We start from the raw sequence: 26,506 nt of genomic DNA, 5'->3' as shown, positions 1-26,506 counted from the left end.
GACCTGAACTTTGCTCACTTTAAAAACGATTTATGAGTAATCTCAGAACTTTGCTTGCGCAAAGTTCTGAGATTTGAGAAATAATAAGCAATTCTGCTTCGTTCATTCTAGCTGTCATAAACACAAAATCGATATCATATCGGAGTTTGATAACGGTATTGCTCTCAGAAATCCGACAGACTACAGAAAAAAAATCGAACTGTGGGCCCCACGGACGCCAGACTCGGACATAAACACCAGCAACTTGTTTCCATTGGCATCATGGTACTCCTTTCTTGTGTCCTTTACGAAGGCACCTGTATCAGATACCGAAACCCAGTCGATCAATACGAAACACATAAAAGGAATCAGTTGTAACCTAGAATTCAAGGAATGTTTTGCTCCTTTTGTAAATTGTTTGGCACATTTATTTACCTGGATTGCTACAGTCAGTAAAAATCATAACCTCGGTGGCACAAACCTGAAACACCTCTAGCACATGGCACGGCCTGGACCTATGTAACCTAACCTCACGTTCATCTGATGCATCTTGTTTTGAGAGCAGGACCAATCGATCCTGAGACGTCTGTCTGTCACAGCATCGCCCACAGCAAACGAGACTCCTGAACCAGCAGAACCAAGGCACCTTACGCAGAATGTTCAGAAAGACAGCTTTATGAAGCTGACTGTACTGATGATCCTTGGAGCCCTCGATGTTGGACTTCGTACTGACCCACCGCCCAGGCCGTCTGTTCAGCACGACACACGTCTTGCTTAATGTCAATGTCATAAAATGCAAAAACCTGCCACACACAAAAAAACAAAACCCTATTCGAGTCTCACAACCTAACCAGATGGCTTACCGAACCTGAATGTTCATCACCCACTTAACAAAAGCCCTGCACCGGACCCTGTCCTGGGCCAACAAAATCCAGTTTCCTTCAACTTCTATCTCCCATAGATCCCGCCTGACATTACCCCCCCCCCATCTACGTCTAGGTCTCTCCAGGGGCCTCTTCCCCTCAGGCTTCCCAACCAGTACCCGGTGCACACCTCGTCCCATCCATGCGCGCTACATGCCCAGCCCATCTCATTCTTCTCGACTTAATCACCCTGACAATACTGGGAGAGGAGTACAGATTTTTAAGCTCGTTGGTTTTACTCAGTACCCCCCAAGACAAATACTGGGCGAGTGACTTGAAAGAGGCCAGATCACTTCCCATTTCATACAATTCAGAATCCTGCGGTTTAAATCCGCGTTGTCTTGTAAATGGGTTCATCTTCACGGTGGGTGATGTGTTCCTCCGAAACGTCGGAAATCCGATTAAGACCAACCACAATCGTCATTTTCACGTTCATAGTCTGCAAGAATCACAGCGACCCGCAGGGTAAGAACCATCAAACAGACCCAAAGGCAAGCGGCCGACTCTCAGATTAAAAGGCGAGTGCCCCGGCAGAGGAGTGGGAGGTTGGGGGGGGGGGAGGAAGATAAACACGGTTGGAACGCAATGAAGTTGCCAGTGTTCCTCCAACATGGCACGCCTCGCGGTGCTTCGCTCAGCTATCTTCAACGGCGTCCGACGCCAGGAACTGGCTTCGTCCTGGCGCCAACAGACGAAGGCGATGAAGTCCACGACGGCCGCCAGGCCAGAACGAATACTGGAGCCACCGTACCCGGAGAAGATGCAGATTCCAGAGGCCACAATCACAGAGTTTGTGTGGCAGGACGTAGGACAATGGCTGTCGAAACCAGCGGTGGTACGTACGCCCGTGGTACACGGGATAAAGTTGGCACAACGTCTGAGCTACGTTGCCAACAATACGTCGTTAAGGCAACAAAACCAGGTGTGCTGAATATTTAAGTGGGTTGGAGGGGGGGGGGGAAACATGAAATGCGTGCAGAATTTAGACACTTCCAAGACCGACGGAATTTGAAACTGCGTCATGAGGAATGTGTTTGTCACGATGCGATGTAAACACGTGTTTTGGAGGACTCTGATCAAAGGCAGACTCTGTATTATGTCGACGTGTTGAACATCCGGATTCAATTAGCGTAGCAGCTCTAATTAATACATTGACTTTAACAATTACAGGTCCTCACTGTGCTGGACCCTAGGTATCTTTTTCACTGACCAAATAGCCGTCGGAATACTTGACTGGACTGTCCATCAACATTATCTGCTTTTTCGTGAATGAATAACTTTATTAAAACAGGTATTTAGACCATATTCACTGTCCAATCCACTCGCTGGAACTATCGCTTATTGAACTGAATGTTGATGCCATCTAGATTTCAAAATCCGAAGTTTTACTTTTACTGCATACAACACGGCCAAGGGCAGAATAACCGTTCCGATGCACGCCACACATAACCTCGTAATCTCTGATAACAATGGGCTGACGTTAAATGTTGATTACATTACGTGACATAGCCTTGTAAGTAAGTGTTGCTGGAAACAGAATTTATTTCTTAGGCATTGTTAAAAACTTACTACACCACATTCCGACCACACATTGTTAAGACGGCAGGTTGGAACCGCACACCCCCTCCACAAAATTATCTCATACAATTTTATAAAACAGAACACACGACAGAATTTGTATATCTTCGTCACGTTTCTGCCATCGCAGAAACCCGAAGTTCATTCGTTACTCTTGCGGTGTAAGATTGACCTGAGAACGTTTACGTAGCGCCAAGCACTCAAAAAATGAATGCACTTGCCCTCGCAAGCCCCGCACATCCCCTGACCCTTCTTATAGGAGCGACTGTGCCAGAAGTCCCAGTGCGATCACAACGCATGGGTGACCAACACTTACGGCCCTGTCTCGTGTTCAGTGCTTCAGACTTGTTCGTGTCAGGAATGTCGCAGCGTTTTTATTCTTTGTTGCGTTTTGAGGGCGCTGTGCCAAGATGAAGTCCACGTTATATGGCACTTGCCTTATTTAATAACTTTTCGGTCACTGAATCATGTTCACACTGTCAGACGACGAAAAATTTGGAAAGAAGTGTAACAAGAAATCGACGGAATAAAACCACGATACCTCTCAGTTGGATCAGTTTCGAACCCGCGACCTTCGGATTACGCGATTTTCAGTGTGTTTCGTGTTCGGGGAAAGTAATCTTCTTCAAGGTGCCACGATCCCATCGATTCCTCACTGCGTACGATCAGCTGTATCATGAAGACGCACAGAATCTCCCGACATAATGCTGCAAGGTTGGACACCCCTCGCATGTCACCTCTCGCCAGCAGCTGATGCAGGGTCGACCTCGATGCAGCTAGCAGCTTGTCCGTCCGTCCACACGAGATTATCTCGGCTCACCGAACCCCCGAAAACCTGTTTAAACGGCGGTTTGGAAACGAGGCTACAAAATATCACAATGACGAAATTCAGATTCGAGCCTTTCTGCTATGAGACCTGCCATCATCTGCGTCGGTACAACGCCTCGACCCCCCCACTCGAGATGTCGGTAGACGTTGAACCTTTCAACAAAGGAACAGCAAGTATTTTTGCTGTCTCGTTCGAATAATTCAATAATCACGCAGTCTCTTATCTGCAGGAAGCCGGACGCAGCCAACATTACCGTCCAAAGTTCCGAACAAACTTGGGGTCAAAATTAGGTTATCTTGTTTATCAATGGAACACTTCGCTTATCACGACTGCTGAAAGTCAGAGAACTATTTATTATCGTTCACCAATTGCTAGTTTTCTCTGTCTGTTGCAAAGTTGTTAGTAAATTAAGAGCACTGTTTTAGTTCAATATACTGACAAGAGATGGCCGTGTTGATTGTTGTCGTCTGAGTTACGTAGTTACGAACTTGCTGATTCTTCGTACATGGCGTCCGTCCAAACTTCTGAGGTGTATGTCTGACAGTTTGAAACAATGAGAATCTTAGCTATTAGAAAAATATGGACCAAAAGAGCTTAAGAAAGTGTGTGATTCATGTCAAACGCTTTGTATAGATGGAAGTGTTTAAATCATAAGTTTGACTTACATAAAGAATGATTCACGTTGTGTGTTGACAGACACGAATAAGCAACGTAATTATGTCGACTTTAAACCCACTAATAAATCGCTTGTACGAAGTAATGGGTCTTATTACAGTGTAAATCTTTTATAAAAGTCATCCTTAAACAGAATGTTTGCTTTTCTTGGAACATTCCACGGAAATATACGCGGGTTGCAAAAGATAATGTACAAATCCGTTCCCTGCGTTTCAAGTTAGATGCATCATAACACACGGAGCACACGAGACTGTGGAAAGGTCTCAAATACAGTGTGTTCCATTTAAAACGCAACCCTGTTACTACAGGAGAGCCCCCTCGAGCACAAACAAAAATAACGACAGTCATTTTTTATTTTTGTAGCCGATTCGCTGCTGGAAATCGGCATGGCCGAAATTTCAGCTGTTTTGTCGCTAACGACAGCTTGTCGGTGTATCTTACGCATTTGTGAAAGCTTCACGAACAACGGCAAACGATTTCAGTGCTACGAGATATTCGATAATAAACAGACGTTCTGTTCATGAACACACAGCTTTTGCGCAAATGCACGGGCAACAATGGTGACTTTGACTCGATATACGCGGAGGAGGTCGGGAGAGTCTATCTTTTTTTTTTACTATAAAAATTTGTGATTAGTCGTTGTCTTCAATAAATTACGTCATCAACAATGTCAACAGATATTTGTTTACTCGGCATTGTTGTGGACCACAACAATGCCGATTACAACACAACAATGCCGAGTAAACAAATAACGCTTCGCTACCAAGCCAGTCGCATTATCACTGCTCCAGAAGCAGCACGTTGCATTATTAAAAATTGACTGACAGTTGGCCTAAAACATCAGAAAAGTGAAAAAAGAAGTTATCAACTATTTGAAGTACCAAATCCAACAACTGCAACAAGGTAAACTGATACTCATTCGATATATTACGATTAAGAAAGTATTATGAAAACTGGCCTTATGATCGATTTTAAGACGAAGATTTGCAGGGGTGGGGCTGGACGTAAAAAGTTGACTGAACAAGAACTTTTGACCTCTGAACAGCGACGTAAAGAACTACAACATCAGACATATTTAAGAAATAAAGAAAAGCGAAAAAAGACTTACATTGATAAACGAGACCATATTAACGACACACGTAGAAACACAGACGAAGATTTGCAAGGGTGGGATTGGACGTAGAAAGTTGACTGACCAAGAAGAGTTGGCCTCTGAACAGCGACGTAAAAACTTAAACAACAGACCTATTTAGCAAATAAAGAAAAGCTAAAGGAGATTTACATTGATAAACGCAGAAAAACTTATTCAACAAGAGCAGAAGGAAACAAACGAAGACTTTCAAGGGTGGGGTTGGACGTAGAAAGTTGACTGACCAAGAACTGTTGACCTCTGAACAGCGACGTAAAGAACTACAACATCAGACATATTTAACAAATAAAGAAAAGCGAAGTGAGATTTACATTGATAAACGCATAAAAACTTATTCAACAAGAGCAGAAGAGCAGAAGGAAACAAACGAAGACTTGCAAGGGTGAGGTTGGACGTAGAAAGTTGACTGACCAAGAGCAGTTGGCCTCTGAACAGCGACATAAATAAGTAAAAAATCAGATCAGAGAAAGTGCTCCGAATAAGACACTAAATTAACACCCCGAAGGTGGATAGTTTAGTGTCTTACTCAAGATTTTAAAACGAATCCAACCCCCCGAAGGGGGAGTTAGTCAAGTGTTTTAACCCGCCCATTGGGGGGTGAGAGTTAGTTTAGTTTCTTACTCAAGGGTTAAAAAACTTGAATGAGACATAAAGTAACCCTTCCGATGGGGGGTTAGTTTAGTGTCTTACTCAAGACTTTAAAACGCAACCAACCCCCCCGGAGGTGGGGTTCGTCAAGTATTTTAACCACCATTCGGGGTGTTGTTTAGTTTCTTAATCAAGGGTTAAAACACTTGAATGAGACACTAAACAAACCCTTCCGAAGGGGGTTAGTTTAGTGTCTTACTCAAGATTTTAAAACGCAACCAACCCCCCCCCCCCAAAGTGGGGGGGTTTGGTCGAGTGTTTAAACCCCCCCATTCGGTGGGTTAGTTTAGTTTATTACTCAGGGGTTAAAACACTTAAATAAGACACTAAACTAACCCCCCGAAGGGGAGTTAGTTTAGCGTGTTACTTAAGATTTCAAAACGCAACCAACCCCCCAGAAGGGGGGGTTGTTCAATTGTTTTAACCCTCAATTCGGGGCGGTTAGATTAGTTTCTTACACAAGGTTGGTGGCGTTTTACAAACTTGACCAACCCTCCCTAGGAGCTCCGAAAGGAGTATTTGAAGTACCAACTCCAACAAGGTAAACTGATACTCATTCGATATATTATGATTACGAAAATATTATGAAAAGTGACTTTATGATCGATTTTAAGACGAAGATTTGCAGGGGTGGGGCTGGACGTAAAAGGTTGACTGAACAAGAACCGTTGGCCTCTGAACAGCGACGTAAAGAACTACAACATCAGACCTATTTAAGAAATAAAGAAAAGCGAAAGAAGACTTACATTGATAAACGAGACCATATTAACGACACACGTAGAAAAACAGACGAAGATTTGCAAGGGTGGGTTTGGACGTAGAAAGTTGTCTGACCAAAAACAGTTGGCCTCTGAACAGCGACGTAAAGAACTTAAACATCAGAACTATTCAACAAAAGACAGAAGAGAAAAAAAAGATTTGCAAGGGTGGGGTTGGAAGTAGATAGTTGACTAACCAAGAACTGTTGGCCTCTGATCAGCGACGTAAAGAAGTAAAATATCAGATTACAGGAAGCGCTCCGAAAGGATTAGCCATCGTTGTCGTCAAAAAATGACGTCATCAACAATATCACCTTATATTTGATTATACACGGGGGTTAGTTTAGTGTCTTACTCAAGATTTTAAAACGCAACCAACCCCCTTCGGGGGGTTGGTCAAGTGTTTAAACTCCCCATTCGGGGGGGGTTAGTTTAGTTTCTTACTCAGGGGTTAAACACTAAACTAACTCCTCTTTGGGACTAACCAAGGTTGGTTGCGTTTACAAACATGACCAACCCCAGCTAGGAGCTCCGAAAGGAGCGCCCTGCTCTAGTTTATTAAATAGGGGTGTGGACTTGCTTCTGATTTCATTCTTGTGCCAAAGCACACGATTGTTGCTGGTTTGTGTTTTAAATGGAACTTCCTGTACAACGCTGTTATCGAGTGTTGCGTCACTACGGTCGCCTGTGCCCAGAGTGTATATGAAGCAGAACGCTTAGGTTCTGTTTTGCAAAAAAATATTTATCAGATATTGGTACGCCTGTTTACATAAACACAGTGGAGTTTTCCTCAAGATGGAGGCAATATGTTCATCAAGTCGACACATAACCCACACTGACATCCGAAAGCTGTCTCTAGCGCCACATCACGTAGGTCGTTTTTGCGACTTAGAACTTTCTTGCCCTAACGTGATTACCGCAACAATGACAACCCCGGCCAAGCAGGTTGCCTACCCCTGTGGGTAAAACCGCGACGGACGGGCCAATAAGGTACGGCTTTTTACATTTCGCTTTTATTTTTTTCTATGTGCTGATGATAGACGCAAATAACGAACGAATTTAAGTCGACTTTAAACCCATCTGACCCCGTCATGACGGTAAGGTTGGATGAAGACGTCATCACTTTTCATCTAGCAGATATTTTTCAGAGACTTTATACGAGCAGTGAAGGCAATTATACCGTACTTGAAGGTTCAGTCGTTAATCACATCTAAACATGGTTATAAAACTGTTATTTTTGAAACTGCCCAGAGTCTAATTGTAAAAGTATAATATTACGACTTCTAGAAACCTAGACTGCGTCTTCATCGTCAGTGAACTGGGGTGGAGGGCATAGAAAATGTATCAGATGGCCCCGGGTGTCTGCCCTCAGACATTGACCTGTACTACGACATTTCAAACATTCATGGGGGCATAAAATTGTGGGAGGTTGGTACAACTGGTTCGATTAACGAGTCGACAAACTGTTTATGACAGGCCACGACCACTTCCTGTTTCAGACATGCGGGTCCAGCGGTCGATCCTACAGCCACGGCGAGACGCGCGCTCTCTGCCGTCGATTCGCGAACGCTCTGCTCGGGGCTGTGGGGCTTCGACAGGGTGACGTTCTGGGGCTGCTGCTTCCCAACATGCCAGAGTTCGTCATAGCGATCCACGGAGCCATTGAGGCCGGCATCATCGTCACCTTCGCAAACCCACTGTACACTCCAGGTGAGATGGTACCCAAATTCCACGTCGCACTGCGTGTCTCTCGTGTCGCCCACCGAAGGTTGATTTAAAAATTCAAAATTCAGATTTAATTAAGTGCAACTTCTCGTCGCTTTATCTCCTCCACAACCCATCTTTACCACAAGAACGAATGAGCACTACCTGGGAACCTTCATAGCCAACAATTTGTTTCTCAAAGTTGGAAAGTGGAGGTCTAGCTCCATACATTATCAACGTCGGCACTAAAGCGATCAGAGGATACCACGGCCACTTCCTTCCTTACACCTTCCATTTGCTGCGCAGATGAGATCGGACGCCAGTTCATGAACGCCGGGGTGAGGGCGAGCGTCACGATCCCCCAGTTGCTGCCTGTCATGGCGCAGGTCGGGCGAAGTCTCCCGGATTACAAGTGGACCATAGCGGTGGGTGGCGAGCTGCAGGCAGATGGCACCGTGCTGTCTTTCCAGCGGCTGTTGAGTGAATCTGTGGATGCAGACATCCCCAAGTTGTCACCTGGAGACGTGGCGCTTCTGCCCTACTCTAGCGGCACAACGGGACTGCCCAAAGGCGTAAAGCTGTCCCACAGGAACCTGGTGGCAAACCTGCAACAGATCAGTCACCCAGATATCTTGCTTCATGTACCCACCACAGGTGAGGCTTCAACAGCAGAGATGAGGCTCCATGAGACGTGAACCTTGGCTTGTCACTAAAACACACCAGCACTACACAGGGGGACTGGAGGTAAAGCGTTACTCACTGTGCATCTTGGCATAAAGATGACCTGACACTTTAATCTCAACCAGAAAGGCCTGAAATTAAGCAAGCCATGAATTATGATTTTATACTATATTTTGTTTAAAGTTTACAGAAGGTTGTACACCATATCTTATATTCTTTCTGAGCAGGGGGCTGACAGCTATCTTGCTCTAACACTTCGCTGCCTATGTCTGACTCCGCTGTCCTTATAAATGCCATGGCAGCGTGCAAGAACTAAAAAAAAGCATGGGGTACCACCCTTGTATCACTACAACCCAGTTTCTGCCAGAGTACAATGACCGAGTATCAGACTAAATGTAAACAAACTCTGTTGTTACAGAGACAACTCAGGAAGTGGCGCTGAGTGTCCTGCCGTACTTTCATATCTACGGTTTCAATGGCATACTGAACCCGACGATACTGTATGGCATGCACATAGTTTCCATCCCAAAATTTACACCAGAGGACTACATTGGATGTGTCATAAAATTCAAGGTAATGATTCAGAATTACACGGCTGCCTCGGCATGAGAACTTACGTCAAAACACGGACAAAACTGTGAAGTTTGTCCTTAGTTCTGGGCAACAAAACATTACAGTAAAGTTCAAACATAAATTTCTCATTGAAGAAGTTCCTCTCCTAAGTCCTGCCGACATGTTCACATTTCTGTCTTGATGCGTAAAAACGTTTTTTTTAAGTCTGAGGCTGAAATGGCTAAGTGACGTCAAAGGTAAAAGTCAGATAATCCTGTCCACATACTGTTCAAGTAACTTACAATGTGCTTCGGGGGGTGTGTTACAGCCAACGATCCTGTTTGTTGTGCCTTCTCTGATGCTATTCCTGGCATCGCATCCCAGTGTAACAAGGGAACACCTGTCCTCTATCAAGCACGTCGTGTGTGGAGCTGCTCCAGCGACAAAAAACCTCATTGACAAGTTCAAGTCCAAAGTCGATAGAGACATCAATATCCGCCAAGGTCAGTAGGTGCTATATGCATAAAATGAGACTTCAGTTTCTCTTGGCAGCGAGTACGAAAATGACTTTCTCTATGACGTTGCGCCATGGAGTTTGGTAGAAACTGACAGAATTTACAGAGGTACTTGCTGCCTCCAATATCAGGGTGATGAGTGACTGACAACCCTGATGGGAAAAACACATGACAGGCCCATAAGGTGTTCTTCGCTCCTGCTAGAATGTGAAAAACACCTGAAAACTGAAAATGTTCAGAAAAGAGGAGACCTATGTTGTTTACAATGACAATTTATTTTATTATTGTTAACATTTCTCTTAACGTAAATTAAAATTGGTTATATTTTGTAACCATTTCTTGAATTCAATAATCGTGACTCTAATTTCCTTATTTTGTAAGGGATAACCATAGAAAGATGGTAGTCCGATAGAAAATTACATGTCAGAGGAGCTTACTGCATCCATCATCAGGGTGAGTAATTACGACAGAAACAGTAAGCTCCCATGAAAAAATGGTCAATATCTGCCAGACTACATGGTGCTACAACCCAGAGGACAGATATCTTCACACTCTTCACTCTAAGAACCTCAAATCTCACTAATTATAACCCTTTTCCTGTTATTTTAACAATTAGAATGCCGTATATTATGGAAGTCCCTTACCCTGCCACAAAATGAGCATTAACAACTATTATAAATCTGCATTGCAGGATATGGCATGACAGAATCAGCTCCCGTTACGATCTTCCCTTCAAAGCATGCCCCACTAAGCAAGATGGGTTCATGTGGGCAAATTGTGCCCGAGACACAAGCCAAAGTTGTGGACCTCACAACAGGGCAGTCACTAGGGCCTCACGAGTCAGGAGAGCTGTTGATCCGAGGACCACAGGTAAGCGTGCTTCATGCTTAGCAAACAAGCCAAGACTGACTATGCATGTACCATGCATGGGGAGAATGTTAAGAAACGTGCACATTAATTCACAAAAACTAAAATGACAAGACCAGTTGTGAGACCTAGGCAAAGATCATGGAATAATATTAAAATTGTCTTAAATAAAAAGGATGTGAGGGTGTAGACTGGATTCACCTTGCTCAGGACAGGACAGGCTCTCTGGAACACAGCAAAAACTCAATGGAGCGTGTCAGCTTCTCTAGGACTCGGCTCCACGGAATTAGTCGATCTGTGAAGGAAATGGGTCCTGTCATATCTCAACAGATAAAAGTAGTGACATTTGGCTCTTCCACAGTAGAAATGGCATGCTGTTATGGAAATACAGTAGAGTCCCAATTATCTGACCTAAACGGGATGTCTGAAAGGACGGTCGAATAGCACAGAAGACTTATGAAATTGTAAATATAAATTTATAATATTATTCAATTGTGAAGAAAATACAATATGACATCAAATGAAAAAAATCTCACAAAAGATAATATTTAGCAGTGTGTGGTGGCAGAATGCAATTCATTCTGCTATATGCAGAGTTGATAGTTGATAAAATGGAGCGTTCTACCATAGCATGTCGATAAAACGGGATGAACGACAGATAACCGAAGGTCAGATGATCAGGACTCTACTCTATTCTAACACAGGAAACATTTTTTAAACAAAGATTGCTGTGCAGTGTGACTCTCACCAATCAAAACATTAAACAAATCAAGCCAACTTAAAAACTGTGCTTGAAGAAACTTACCCCAATCTCTGGAACTACATTTCCTTCCCACCACATGACAGGAATTCAAAGGACAGATTTTATATTGCACTATCTTCATTTTACACTCTTGGTAAGTTTACAATGTACGTTACAACTGATTGTACACAGTATAAAACTTTGCCCTGACTGTGATATCAGGTGATGCTGGGTTACCTCAACAATGACGAAGCAACCCAAGAGACAATTGACCCAGACGGGTGGCTGCACACGGGTGATGTTGCTTATTATGACGAAGATGAGTACTTTTACATTGTCGACCGCACCAAGGAACTCATCAAAGTCAAGGGAAACCAGGTATGTCACAACGTTCAGCATTTGGTTTGTGTCAATCAGACTGCATGGTACAACATCCCAAAAGACATTCATCTTCGCACCTTCGCTTATTTGCCTCTTTCCATCACATGTTTTGCGTTTAACAAAAATTTAAAATGTTGCAAAGTTAAAAAGTAATCTAGGAAATAATCTTGCAGTAATGTGGAATAAAACAATAAAAATATACTTTTCAAATTTCTCATTTCCACATGAAGATTACAAATTGATTACTCTGGACACAATGAAACCACATAAATTTCTCTGAACAGAATTTATTAACCTGTGAAATACAGTGCCTGTAATTTTAAAATGAATCAGTCTTTGTTGTCCTTTGACAGAAATCCAATATGAACCGACGGGCAGCAAATACCTCAATTAGTTTAAAGAGAAACACAGACAAATTAAGAAACAGTATGATGATGATGATTATGTGGCAGTGTTTTTTCCTTCTGACATCAAAATCAGTAACATGACCTAAATCAAAACATAAATTCACAGTGAGGCTGCATTAACCTTCACTGTAAAGAACTTACACCCCAAAAAATACAAACAAACACGCACCACCAAGGCAGCATTAACAAACGCCACCTGTCCTTCATACCAATACTTTGCGACAATAAACATGTTTGTATTCAGACAATTAAAATACACAATTAAATGCAGATACTTAGTTTCATACGTTGCACATTTATCATGCTACTATATAACTTGTAGATTTCAAGACTACTTTATAATTCGCTTTCCTGCAATAAACTAAGAAATCTCCCCTTCCTGATCAACATTACGTTACAGTTTGTCAAGTGACTTGGTCAATCATTTGAATAAAATAATTATTTTATAAACATTGGGAGGGGGGCATAAATGCCTAGCTTCTAAAGCAGTCTAAATTCAGTGTCGAGACTCAACATCTTCACACTGGCCAGTCATAAGATAAAAAAGCATCACATGCCTACTAACACCCTACACAGATTGGAAGCTCCATATTACAGTTCCTAATAACAAAGAAAATACAATCCAAATTTCAACAGGATGAATAAATGTAAACATAACCAAAAGGTAAGATTACAGTCTCACTGGTTTAAAACTGTAATAGATCTACAGCTGTCCTATGCAGAACAAGAATGAGTCATGAAGTAGTTTCCAAAACTCAGATAAAGTAAAAAGAAAATAGTGAAATTTAAACTCTGAAAAATGAATCTAACTAATGTAATTATGCCTCTAGAAGTGATGTCAATCATACAGTTGGCTCCAAACAGGCAGATTCACTGCATGAGACCTCTAGATGTGAGATGGCACAATGTGGTTACTGAATAATAACAATAAAAAAAGACATCTTGGCTAAGCAAACTTCTTAATTACTTTGATATTTTAAAACAGCAATTTCACAAAGATCAAAAGATCAGATCATACGTACAGAAACTGAGGCAGTGTGAGCACTACTCCATTCAACCTGCATTCTTACAAAGGCAAAGAAACAGAGTGTGAGTTAAATCAACCAGGTAGTTGTAGTGAAAAATTATATATTTTTCTAGCAGCATAGCCCCCACTAAGGCAATTATGCGACGGCATGTTCTCAAATTTTGTCCACACAGCTACAAAATTATTATGCTTAAATAACATTTCCAACAGCAAGACATTCAGTCCACCAAGTACATTGACAATAAACAGACCTTTTGGCAGAGCTGAAGTGTTTCGTATGTCACGTCTGTCCTATCTTGAGATTTTCTTAAGAAAATACACATTTTTATGGTGTATAAATACGAAAAGTGAAACCCTGCCATGTTCTGCCCCAGGTTCAGACAATCCTGATGAATACGTAACAAATAGACCACATGGCAAACGGCACTTTCAAAACCAAACATCGTACAAAATTCTATACCACAATGTTCAATGCATAATTATGACATTTAGTTTAACTACAACATTAAACCAAATCAGAATGGACCAATTGCTTCTCTGATGATACTGGCTGATAAGACGGCAGTTTCTGCTGGGTTTGTCTTTAACGCTCTGTGGCCTAGACGCATATCAGCTGCTTGCGCTACCTGTTAAATGAAGAGGATTACATCAATAATAAATCCCTGAAAATAACTGCAATGCATGCTACCACTGGCAAATGAGATCTTCTGGGTTGTGATGCCTTGCAGTATATTACACGGGGTTACCAATGTTTCAGAGAAACATACTGCCCCCATCTTCAGGGTAACGGGGTCACATTCCAGAAGACTATGATCAGCATCTTCACTGCTGTGAGAACCTTTAATCTCACACGCTAGCATTCACTTCAAAATATCCTATCTTCTTTCTATAAAGAACCTACATATTAAAATATACAAAATTATAATTTTGTGTATTATTTTCAATGGGTGTGAAACGTAGCCACTTGTTCTATGGGAACAGCAGACTCTGGAGGTGTTTGAAAAGAAAACAATGGCACGTGAAAACTGAAGTAATACAGAATATTACACATTAAGGAACTAAATATTTTGTATTCCTTGCCTAACTTTATTGCACTAATTAAATGCAGAAGGATACGACAGAAGAAATACATATTACACACAGGGAAGCAAGAAATATATTAAAAGTTGTGGTCACAGAACCTCAGTTTCAACTTAATGGATGAGCTGAAATGATGAAATCCAATTAACTGGTGATAAATACAGTTCCTTTACACTTATATGCAATGCTGTAGCACACTGCTCTGCCAATATTTCAGACAAATCACAAGACTACATCTTCAGGTACACAAAAACGGCAGCAGACTTGCCTGGATATTCACAGGACCAGGGCTAGAGGAAAAGAGAAATTGTGTGTTCCAAATGGCACATGTCTAGACCAACAGGGATACATTATAGAACTGTGTCCCTTTCAGGACTTGTACATAATTCCTGGATAGAGACATATCAGAATTGTGGAAAAGAAAATGTATTTGAAGCATTATAGACATAGGGACATAACAAGCAAAACATAATTTGAAAAAACTGTAACTCATAAATGAAAAATGCAAGTCACAGATGCCATGTTAAGTCAACAGAGTAGCTTCAATTTGGCCCTGACACAAAGTGCCTTGCGGTGCACTTAACAGAGTTAAGTTCAAACAGAAATGAGGATGGAACAGTGAAATTACTTAATGTATTTTATACCAATTGTGATGAATATAAATTAAAAGACTCAAGACTAGATTAATATGCTACATCAAATGTGAAAGATACTGATGGTTTCAATCACTTGTTTGCAGCATTCAATGATGGTGAGATGCTCAAAGACAGCATTTTGGCCTGCCAAGTGGTCTGTTCCCTGTAAATTTTGTGACTAACGCATTTCTTGTGCACAACACACACAACATGACCCATACAGCTCATCTTTGTTGATTCCACCACCTATTAATATTCAGTAAACAGTACAAAATTCACTCAGTACAAAGTTCATTGCCTCACATGACCCCCTGTCCTCTAACTAAACATAATTCAATGCCTGACAATTCTCTTGCTACTGTTTTGAACAAACCTCGCTTACAGATACTCATCAAAGTTCAAAATCTGACATCACTACCGAATCTGTATCTCAATAAGAAAAATTGTTACACTTACATTTATATCATGTGGATTATCAGATTAGTTCTCAGTCGGTTGCTCACACTGATCCATTGGCTCGTCTGTGTCAGCAGTGACAAGCTGACTTCTGGCATTGCTGTCGTCAATCTCCATTGCCTCATCCTGCTGAGACACCACGGCACTCTCACCTGTCTTACTGTCAACATCATTTTCTGAGACGTCTTCATAAGTAACTCCTTCTGCTGGTGGGCTGGAACTAGCAGCCTCGTACACTTTGTCGTTTTCACTTGCATCTGTAGATACAGTATCACTGGGAACAAGGGCACTGTCAGTTACATCTTCTGTACTAGTCTCTTCAGCTGCACTCACATCTGTGTCTGTATTGACACTGTTTGCAGACGTCTCCTCAAAAGGAAGCTCTGTGGCTGTAGAATCAGTTGCGCAAGTGGTTTCTATTGACGAAGTAGCAGGTTCTGAACTCACTGTCTCTGGCGTAACATTTCCAGTACTTGTCTCATCACTGGAGTCTCCACCAGCTGGTACTGTTTCAATATTAGTGCCACCTTTAGATAAATCTTCAGCTGATGATGAAATGCCTTGTAACTCCTGCTCTGAAGATGTACTTGTTGTCTCAGTCTCTTCAGGAGGAAAATTTCCTGCAGTTTCCTCATTTGTTTGTTTTGGAACCTCATCTTCCACTGCTGAATTTTCAGATGTTAAGTTTAATTCGGATCTAGGGCTGTCTATTTTCACATCACTATTTTCCTCAGTTTTATCTAAATGCTCCTTGCTACTTGATGAACAAGCATCTAGTTCAGGAGGAGATTCTCCAGAAACAACCACAGAAACAGAATCTGCTACATTTTCTGTGGTAACTGGCACATCAGCAGAATCACAACCACTTTCACCATTTTCTGTACTGCTGACTTCAAAACATTCTAAACTTTCTTTGGATTTGTTCTCACCTTCCACACTATTACCATCATAGTTCAAGCTCCCATCTCCTTCACTCTGTTCTGAAACCTCAGACTGTTCCTTTTCCCAGACATTTGAATTTGAAGCTTCAATGTGATCACCATGCTCTTCCATGTCAATTTCCTCCATTCCTGCACATTCTACAGGAACAACATTTTCATTCTCAGTAACATTAACTTCATTTTCGTCTGAATGCATTAGATTTACACCATCACTGCTCACTGTTTCAATAGCTTCACCCAATTCGATGCCTCGACCATCCATAACCCCATTCATTAACAGTTCTGGCTGGCCATTATTATCAGATCGTCTTCCATTTCCGGGTTCTCTTGTACTAACAACTAAAATATTTTTCTCAATAGCTCTCATAAACTTATCAGCCCTTCTATACTCTTTCCTTGGGGAAGTTAATAATTCACACAGTCTTTGCACTGTGAATGGAGCACTAGGAAATGAATCGAGACGTTCCAACAAACTGTTCTTCATAGTATCATAATTGAAGGGGTCAACATTTGGGCAAGGTTGCAAGTCTATCGTAGGGCTGGTTTCATAGAAATCTGTAATAACATTCAAAAGTTTCTCTCGAAACAAGCATTTCACTATCGACCACTGATATACAGGATCTCCTGTCCTGGCTACGTACGACAAATAATCTTCTAATTCTCTAGGTATATCTTTCGGCTTCAGTTTCGAAAACTCATCTAATGACTGCAACACCTCTTCTGGATTCTCCATTTTTACAATTTCCGCTACAGCAGCTAAACTTTTCCAACACTAAACAGCACCACCACCACCACCACGACTACCCAAAACCCACAGATAATATCAACATACCACTGCCGATCGACGCAAACCACTGCGATATCGCATCACATCGTCATACACGATTGCCAATAGTTAGTATGAGATCAGTCCATATAGCATCAAATAATATTCCTATTTGCGATCCCAATTAATGTATAATTTGAATTAACATGGTTCTTGTTAACTACTAATAACGTCTAGGTCTTAATAATTATGGAGTGAAATATATATTTTAAAGGTAGGGCACCAATCTTTACTCACAAGTGCGACATGATTGTAGTGGTAGCACTGTGTGTTCAAAGATTTCAGAAACTAAATAAATAATTACTTGACTAGAAGGAACATTATATTTTATAAAGTTATATGTATTGCCATAGCTCTCTACCACAGTCTTCTCAGACAATGACTTTATTGTACTTATTCATTGCACAAAGAGAAGTGACGTAATTTCGAGAAAATGTTGTAATGAACACTATCGAACATCGATAACCTTCGTATCGAATGACCCGGATTATCGATAGCAAAATATAATTGTCGAATGAATCATTTAAATCTTACATTCAAATATTTAAATTATATTATGCCAATGACGGCAAACAGATATGATGAAAACCGAAATCTGACATGAAATTACATTTGAATTAATCTCTTTATTATTATAGCATGATACAAAATGTAATCAGCTTCAGAATCAGTCCATTAACAAAACTCTTCCAATGGCAACTTTAGTTATTTATTACTTCTGCTTAAACTGTCTTGCCAAAACAATCACTATTATCTGGGTACTACAAACAGACTGATGCAAATAATTCTGAAATTCGACGTTCGTCTTCTGGGTAGCGATACCATGTAGACTTCAAGATAGATACAATTTTGAAGGAACAAAGTATCCAGGTTCATTTTTCCAATCAACTTTATGCTGTCCGATGCAAATGATCTTGTCACACCGTGGGTTTGGCTGGTCCATACTGTTACTAACATTTCTTGTGTAGGAACTCAAGGCCTTTATTTCTGAAAGGCTTCTGGCTTCACTGTCATATTTATGATAATATGTGTATCTTATGATGCTCTCCAGTGTTCCTTTTCGGAACTACCCTTAGTTATGGTCTAGTTTGGGACCATTTTATTATATCCGTAATAATATAAGCAGAGTAAATAAGTTTCAATGGCTACTTGCACTTTGTATGTTTATGGTTAAAGTACCGGCATGTGTACTTATTGTTGTTTCATATTGTCTGTATGCAGGTATCTCCAACTGAACTGGAGAGCATCGTGCTACAAATACCAGGTGTTGCAGATGTAGCAGTGGTTGGCATTCCTGATGCCCTGGCTGGTGAAGTTCCTCGCGCATTTGTTGTGCGCCATCCTGATTATCAAAGTCTCACTGAAGCTGATGTCCAGGAATATGTAGAGCCCAAAGTTGCAAGTTACAAGAAACTGGCAGGTGGCGTGAAGTTCATTGATGTTATACCTCGCAATCCAGCCGGAAAGGTGTTGAGACAACAGCTAAAAGTGCTTGGTGATAAGTCCCCCATTCAGTGATACAATATTGCTTCATGAGATGGCAATAATTTTTTCCAGACTGCTTGTGCTTCATTCAATAGTGTGTGTACAAATGAAGTCATATTTTAAATTCTGTACCATATACCAAAAGCTATGTGAAATTGTAAGCCCTTCTGTATTTCAAACATTTTGGGGTGAATACAACAAGGAAAAATATGAATATTGAACAAAAACACTCAAAGTATATAGCGCACCTACATGCCTTGAATTTCAGACACAGCCTGTGAAACTAAATGCATGTAAAATGCTCAGGGTGATGATTTTGAGATCCGAGATCTCACGCCAGTGAAGATATAGATTGTGGTCTTGTAGGCTATGAATCATGTGGTCTTGCAGACAAACGTAGGTATAGAATCATCTTGTCTGTGTATGGGCATGTGCATGTCTCAATGTCTGAACTAAGTGATGTAATTTCATGTACCAGTCTCAAGATGGGAAAACAGAATATCAGAATTCTTCTCAGCACATGATTAATATTTTCAACACCACATGCCTGGGGTTAAGTGTTTTTATACAAGTCATAGGCCGATATTCTGTTACCTCCTGGAACTGCATACTACATATGTGTCCCAACTTACCCCTCTCCTTTTTCAGTCATTCTCGTTAGAACTCGGAGAACAATCATGTTTCAATTCCGTATCTGAGCAGATACAACAATTTTGAAATGTTAAATATGACAAAAATGAAAATGTGAATAAATAAATGAATAAAAATCATGTTTTAAATGCTTTTATTTGCAGATATTAAAAACATCGACATTTATAACATCAGATTTTATCTTACAGTGCCTAGCCTTGTCCACTACATGGCAAAAAAATTAGGCATTTGTTTACGTTAGTAGTGCGTGTGTGGTGTGGCGCGCGCGTCGAGTGTGTATTTCTTTGGCACAGTGATTAGAAAAGTCATAAACACTTTCTGTGAATGTTGGTGGTTTCATAGTGCTGCACTATATGAAACACAGTCCATCCTGCAAAACTTGCACAGCGACAAACTGGCACAGTGTCTTACACATCCCAGTATGTCATCCTCACCACTTAGCTCGCTTAGACCAGTCTTTGGGCGTCCAATGAAGACATTTGGGGTCGATGCGTATCTTCCGGCGCTCCATGGAACGCTGATGGGATGCAACTGTTTCCTCACTCAGAGTAATGATGTATTGACCTTTGTAATAGTTGATGAGGTTTAAGTTCTGAAGTGTAGAGATCACATCCTCCTTCTTGATACTTGTAAGCTCACAGATTTCACTGGAACACAAAAAAAGGGTGAAAAGATACAGAAAAGTGGTCACCATCCCCATTAGAAGATAAAACACCCCAACCGCAACATAAATTTCATCCAATATTACTGACTTACAAGGACACATGAACATCTTGATTTGAATACACATCCACTGTGGTTTTATAAATTATCCCGCATAATAAGTTGGTTGGTGTATGTGTACTCTGCTTTACTGTACAGCCAAAATCATATAAAATTTCACTCACTTGATCGTTATTTGCGGCTTTTCGTTGTCTCCCACTGGCTTGACATTTACCAAGAAGTCAAGAATTGTCTGGGCCCAGTAGCTGCGGTAGGAGAGGAGACCCAGATCAGACAGCGGTTTCTCCGGAGATCCCGTCTTGCCTTCGAACTTTGACAATTCGTAACCTGTACAAACAATTCAAACACACAGATATGAAATGACACAGAATCCACTGACACATAATTTCAACTTAACGGCCGACCAGCTTTCCTTTGAATCTTTACAGTTACTATGTCTGACATTTCAGGAGCCAGGAATCACTGCATATCATGACACAGAGTTCCTCGGCTGAACACTTACTGAATTCTATAAGCAGTTTTCCACAGCCCTTCCTTTGATACGGTGGCAATGTGAGAATACAAGCAACATTGTAGTCCTCTGTAGACTCCTTTTCTTTACTGAAGTAACCAACTATATGGAATCCTCGTGAGTCGAAGTCAGTCATAACATAAAAAAGGAAAGGATCTGTATCATAATATAAAGTCTTATGGTCCAGGAACAGTTTCGCTAACAAGCAAAGGTTCTGAGCATAAGCCTTGTTCTTCCGACCATCAATCTCAAAGAAGGAAATCCGCCCTTTTCTATAGATCTCATTCCCCGGTGGATGGCGTAAGTTGCATTTTGCCTGCATGAGACAGAACAATAAGCAAAAGAAATATTTATTTCCATTATTAAATTCACACAAAATGGAAAACAGTTCATTGTGACACGCATATTTTTCTCTACATGTTACAACCTAAATCACAACAATTCATTCACGCATCAGTGGTCTAACAAATATTCAGCTGGGCCTTCAACATGTTATTCTAACATAAGTACTGATGTCTGTAGCAACTACATAAATTATTATGCTTATATTTTAGGACTGTCTTCAAATTTTACTGAGGTATATTTTGTTGGCCCAAAATTCTTACACTTCTTTTTTTAAATCAACAGTTACGCCACAACAATGATGCATACTTTTCCTTGTGTTACCTTTATTGATTAAACATTTCTGCACATAGCAAAAACACCTCAGATACCAACAACGTCCAACATGATACTGACGTGATGATTCAACAGCTTCATACAAGACTTTACAGATTGAATGTTTTATGCATCGTACTTCCTGAATCTGAAACCAGCTGTACTTACCAGATGTCTTTCCAAGCACTTTCTGCTTTTCCGGTATTTAAGGCAAAATTCACAAATATATATGCATGTTAAGTGAACCATTTCCTGTAACAAGAAATTGAAAATTCACTATTTAAGAGTTTTATCTGTGAACAAAAGCAAAGAATGACAAGGATTGATGCCATGTACTCTCTAGCTATCACTGAAACAACCATTTGTAGGTCTAGTTTGTGTGAAGTCTATGTTGCGCCTCAGGATAGGGACAGGTGGTGGGCATCTGTGACCACATAATGAACCCTCATGTTCCGCATACGGCAAGAAATTTGTCAAACCGAGTGACTATTAGCCTCTCAAGAAGGACTCCATTGCATGGAGTCAGCTGAGACCAATCAGGATATAACATGACGAAGAATACATTTCAAAACTCTAATTTAAAGCCCATCATGCCTTCATCTCCGAGATGTAAAGGCAAGCACAGCAGAAGTTTCTACTGCACTGCTCCATGCAGTGCTGCCAATACCTGTGGATATGGTGAGAAGTACCAAGGCCGAATTCTGTGTCTTCCGAGTTCTATCATCTCAACGTTCTTCATACGCGTGACAATGTCATCGTTGTGTGCTACCATGGAGCCAGTACTTCGAGGACAAGATGGAGTACCAGTAGCAATGGACGCAGGACCTGATGCATCCAGAGAGTCCTGCAGAAACAATAACTCATGTTATATATTGAAATAAGTGAATGCAGGTAGGCCTACACACTACAATTTTTGAGAAAATACAGCCACTTGAACTTTATATAACTGACTGAGTCATCCTATGAATCATAGTTTATAATTGAAATCCAAATCTCTCAGCTCATCAGAAATTCCACATCCTTCATAAAATGAAAAAGTTTTACCGAACTTCAAACAAGTCATCTAGTCACTTTACTGAGTCTTTTACTTCCAAGAAGAAAAATAAATTAAAGTTGATTTTAGCCATTTCCTCTCTTATGGAAAAAAATGTAAATTTATGATATACCATGCTATATATGCATCTTCCAACCTCTGAACCAACTGATAATGCACTTTTATAGTTCAGGGGTAAAGTCAAATGTCACATCAATTGGTGAAGAATATTATTTTACGCACAATAAAGTCAAATTTTGCAGTATAAGGTGTTGCATGGATGGATTAAGGTATTACTATTCAACCTGACAGTTAATTACCTCACTCTCCAGAGAAATTCCTTTCCTCTTGCGGGACATTTTCTTCTGAAGGGCAGCCGCAAGAACAGCACTTCCATTGAGTTGCATCTCAGGACCACTGGGCGGAGATGCTGGACGTGACAACGAGTTTCCACCTCCCACTTTCTTAGGTGTACTTGTACCACCAGCTTGAGTCGGTCCATCTCGACGTGGAAACTGAACCTTTCTTGTGTCCAGTCGCTCTTCAGTCACCCATTCGTCTAGCCGCTTATTGACTGAAAGTGACAAATGACAGGATGATTAATAAAGGAGAAAAGATATGGAAGGAAAGAGTTTTGGCCTAATTTAAGGGACTATCCTGCAATTGCCTGGAGGAAAAATACATAAAACCTCAGCCAGGACAGCCAGTGTCCAGACTAATATTTGAACCCAAAATAATCCAAATGAAAAGCAGGAGTGATAACCACTTGCAAGCAACATTTGGAGATAAATTATACCATCAAACCACTCGAGTATAGAATGTCTATGACCCAGTGAGCGTGTTAAGATACTATACAGAAAATAACAACTAAACCACCCTTTAATTTATACTTACAATCCACATAGTGCACATAATAGCGTTTGGATGACTTTACTTCCTTAACACTGATGATCTCTGCAAGGGCTAGAACATGAACACAAAAGAAGGTAAAATGAGAAGGCAAATAGAATGTTGTGTACAAAATACTACATGAATCCAATAACAGTTATGATCATTCATATCTATGGAAGGATGAACACAGACAAAATAATGATGGCAACAAATGGACAACCTGATCCATAATAAGCTAACAGTTGCAATATATATTCTGCAAAACTGTGAACCCCACTGATCTACCATAATGAATCAACATGCACATATACAGATACATTACTGACATACTGACAGTATGTTGTTCATTCATAAAGTATCATATTCAACCACACCAAGTAAAAAATGTGTAAGTTGTGAATGTAATATCTTAGACAATTACTTCCCACTTCATTCTCATACAAAACTACATCACTTTAATAAATCCATATCATTTTAAAACTCCTGCATTCAATTCTTATTTTCATATTTTATTTTTATTAAGCAAAAGACATTTTTGAGTAATTTGTGAATGCCAAAACCAAGAGTTTCCTGATATGACAAACCAAGCATTGGCAGTGCGTTCAAATCAGGAAATGATACCGTAATTGACAATTTACCCAGTATGAAATGACAATCCTTCATAAAAATGCTGTATGAAGTACTACTGATCAGCTAAAACAGAATAAGATATCAAAGTAACAACAACAAAGAGCAGGGAAAACAAATATGGGTCACAAATTTAAAAGAGCTGCATAAACTTAAATACTTGTAACCTTCGCTTTCTAAATTTGCTATTACAAAATCTAATGTTTTCAACACTCAGTCCATTTTACATGCCATGGAATTCAAAATCTGTCAACACAGAGTGATTATTTTATAATATTTATATCAGACTTACGCCAGTCGTCCCCTCCTTGCATTCGGACAGGCAGTCGACATCCTTCAACAAGCGATGCCTAAAAGAAAAATACGTACTGTCAGGTTGCCACAAAATTCTGCATTAATCCTGGAACCCTCTTAAATGTTTTCAATAATTTAAGATAAATCAAATCCCTTACCGTTAGTATAAACAAAAAAAGGAAAACTGTACATAACCTAACTTTTTTAAAAAAGTAGTGGACACAAACATAAATGATAACATAATTAACCTTTCCACTATACCGTAACCTTAGCTTTCGTCCTGAGGATTTTACCAAATTATATCCTTACCACTGAATCGCAAATAGTTTCTCTTTCATCACCATCATCAGTCATCGTTACAGTCGGTATTGTGTTTCGTATTGCTTTCTTCAACTTTGTTTTGCTCAGATTTTGATTCTCAACGATACATGCAACCGACTTCAAATATCGAACACAGATATCGAATTTATTGCAATCGTTAATATTGCTAACCTTTCGTTATGCTTTCTTTAATAAGAAATAAATAAAATACAACTTATTTAAATTGCTGACATCCTCCATAGTACAATTCAAGGATCTGAAATGTGTCATATGATATGAACACCATCGCTAATGGCATAATACCAATAGCTGTTAAAATTTTAATATTGTATGGAAATAAATTATTCTACGGAGTCGAATGAGTAAGATAACATAATCATTCAATGATGCTTTAAATACTTTTATATTATGTTTTAAATTTTAAATATATTGTAATACAAAAATGAGCTGAAAACTTAGTCCCTGGATGGTAGAAACTCTGACAACTATAGACTGAGATTAGTATTCAGCTTGCAAGATTTTATGATGTTTACGTCTCTTATTTACATTATGCACAAATTTTTGAAAGTCTCTGAGAAAAGCAGGAAGAAATACTCAGACTGCTCGAAATGTGTTATGGGTCAAAGATGAAATTCTATGTACCTGCTATTTGACATAAATAAATTGTACATTCAAATTAATATTAAAATCACAGCATAATGTTTGTAAAAACATCCATCATATTTAATTAAGATCGGGAATTCAGGTGTCAGTTTGATTATTTTGGTAGACCTGCACGTTATACTCCATGAAGGTACCTTGTGTGCATGACCTCACCGTACTTCTGAACTACCACATAATGAAAGATTCGTATTATTTTTACTTATCCGTGATTGTCTGCCATCTATGAAGCAATTATTTAAATACTATCGTAATTAAATACAATGTTCACTGATGTTTCCTGCCATCTGAAGGTTGTTTCAAGAAACATGTTTTCTGACAACGACTGTAGGTCCAATTAGAAATTGAAATGGTTTTTCAATAGCACATAAACTCTAGCCAACATATTTGATTAAATTTGTGGTTAATCGGCGTACCGTAAATTAATACAACATAAAAGATACAGTTACGTCATATTATCAGCGTATGAGCATACTTTCTTAATCCCACCGTGATGACGTCAACCCGTCTGCATTTCGATAACAAAGGGTTGCGGTCGATTGTAACTTTCCGATTCATCTTCAGTTGTGCGGTATTGGATGAATATTGATCTGACTTCCTAACCAAAGTTTTTGGTATAGACAGCATATCGATTCCTTTTTAAAAATCGGTTTATTTTCCACATTCTTGAATCCTCCTTCATCTATTCATAATGTGCACACAGATTGTTTTTAGAGCAGAGATGGCTTATTTCATGTTTGATTATGGAGTGACTAACTAGTGTTCTATAACCAGCCCATTTTATTTTGCCATGGATGTGGAAGCTGTCAAGTTTAATTTATTTTTGGCTCTGCATTAATTTACATATTTTATCATTTCTTTAACTTGAGAGGAGCATGGTTGATATCTCAATGTATTGTGTCTGAAATTAAATTATCATTATTTAATACTCTGTGCAATTATTTGGAAAATTCCACTTTGTTAGGGCAACCACTGTCTCAAAAACAATGAATACATAATCAGTTCCCTGTCAATCTGCCTTTCACTGTGGTAGAAGAAAAGAAAAACCTTTCATAACAATATTCTTGGTTTATTTTAATTATTCAGGTTCATAACTAAAGAAAAAACAGAATATAAAAATTTTAGTGGCTTCACAATAGTTTTTAAAATTCTGCTATATTCAATTTATTTAAATTTATGGTTAATCAGTCTGAAGTCAATTACTGTAGGATGTAAATACACTTGTGTCACATTATTTACATATGAATATACCTTACTTATTTCCACCATTATGTCATGTATATTGGCACTTCATTAAAT

At 39.9% G+C, this 26,506-nt stretch overlaps 3 protein-coding genes across 5 annotated transcripts; 1 reads left to right on the top strand and 2 right to left on the bottom strand.

Moving 5' to 3' along the window:
• Positions 1-1,470: 1,470 nt before the first annotated feature.
• On the top strand, positions 1,471-19,609 carry LOC110826685 (uncharacterized). Of its 3 annotated transcripts, none has more exons than XM_087357669.1 (8): positions 1,471-1,737; positions 8,040-8,250; positions 8,551-8,898; positions 9,344-9,498; positions 9,806-9,980; positions 10,684-10,862; positions 11,824-11,979; positions 14,714-15,171. In XM_087357669.1, exons 1-8 carry the CDS (start codon positions 1,513-1,515, stop codon positions 14,891-14,893), a joined length of 1,629 nt encoding a protein of 542 aa, XP_087213795.1. In that variant the 5' UTR covers positions 1,471-1,512; the 3' UTR covers positions 14,894-15,171. The 3 variants fall into 3 exon arrangements, with proteins under 3 accessions (XP_087213795.1, XP_087213794.1, XP_087213796.1); XM_087357668.1 differs by lacking the exon at positions 14,714-15,171 and adding an exon at positions 18,576-19,609 and having other exon boundaries at positions 1,476-1,737; XM_087357670.1 differs by lacking the exons at positions 1,471-1,737; positions 14,714-15,171 and adding exons at positions 7,742-7,759; positions 18,576-19,609.
• PPP4R2r (Protein phosphatase 4 regulatory subunit 2-related protein) lies at positions 12,254-17,606 on the bottom strand. The gene is made up of 2 exons (XM_022057420.2): positions 15,588-17,606; positions 12,254-14,042 (listed from the first exon to the last, which is right to left on the bottom strand). The coding sequence occupies exon 1, from the start codon at positions 17,259-17,261 to the stop codon at positions 15,612-15,614; it is 1,650 nt and encodes a 549-aa protein (XP_021913112.1). The 5' UTR covers positions 17,262-17,606; the 3' UTR covers positions 12,254-14,042; positions 15,588-15,611.
• On the bottom strand, positions 19,607-24,856 carry Tip60 (Histone acetyltransferase Tip60). The gene is made up of 9 exons (XM_022057422.2): positions 24,536-24,856; positions 24,225-24,282; positions 23,309-23,377; positions 22,735-22,988; positions 22,049-22,225; positions 21,550-21,633; positions 20,716-21,040; positions 20,378-20,540; positions 19,607-20,137 (listed from the first exon to the last, which is right to left on the bottom strand). Exons 1-9 carry the CDS (start codon positions 24,578-24,580, stop codon positions 19,921-19,923), a joined length of 1,392 nt encoding a protein of 463 aa, XP_021913114.1. The 5' UTR covers positions 24,581-24,856; the 3' UTR covers positions 19,607-19,920.
• Positions 24,857-26,506: the final 1,650 nt, after the last annotated feature.

Source organism: Zootermopsis nevadensis, unplaced genomic scaffold, assembly GCF_977971745.1.
Source record: "Zootermopsis nevadensis isolate Lab colony 2312 unplaced genomic scaffold, Znev_1.0 Znev_ptg000028l, whole genome shotgun sequence".
In the NCBI taxonomy this organism is placed as follows: domain Eukaryota; kingdom Metazoa; phylum Arthropoda; class Insecta; order Blattodea; family Termopsidae; genus Zootermopsis; species Zootermopsis nevadensis.
Note: the sequence above shows the minus strand (reverse complement) of the source record. Positions and strands in the feature narration are given on the sequence as shown.

Excerpts from the sequence above, each read along its gene's own strand:
- LOC110826685 (XM_087357668.1), top strand. The coding sequence starts at position 1,513 with ATGGCACGCCTCGCGGTGCTTCGCTCAGCTATCTTCAACGGCGTCCGA. Across the intron at positions 9,499-9,805 it reads GATGTGTCATAAAATTCAAG|CCAACGATCCTGTTTGTTGT; the intron begins GTAATGATTCAG and ends GGTGTGTTACAG. Across the intron at positions 10,863-11,823 it reads TGTTGATCCGAGGACCACAG|GTGATGCTGGGTTACCTCAA; the intron begins GTAAGCGTGCTT and ends CTGTGATATCAG.
- Tip60 (XM_022057422.2), bottom strand. The coding sequence starts at position 24,580 with ATGACTGATGATGGTGATGAAAGAGAAACTATTTGCGATTCAGTG. Across the intron at positions 21,041-21,549 it reads AGTGCTTGGAAAGACATCTG|GCAAAATGCAACTTACGCCA; the intron begins GTAAGTACAGCT and ends TGTCTCATGCAG. Across the intron at positions 20,138-20,377 it reads AAGCCGCAAATAACGATCAA|TGAAATCTGTGAGCTTACAA; the intron begins GTGAGTGAAATT and ends TTTGTGTTCCAG.
- PPP4R2r (XM_022057420.2), bottom strand. The coding sequence starts at position 17,261 with ATGGAGAATCCAGAAGAGGTGTTGCAGTCATTAGATGAGTTTTCGAAA.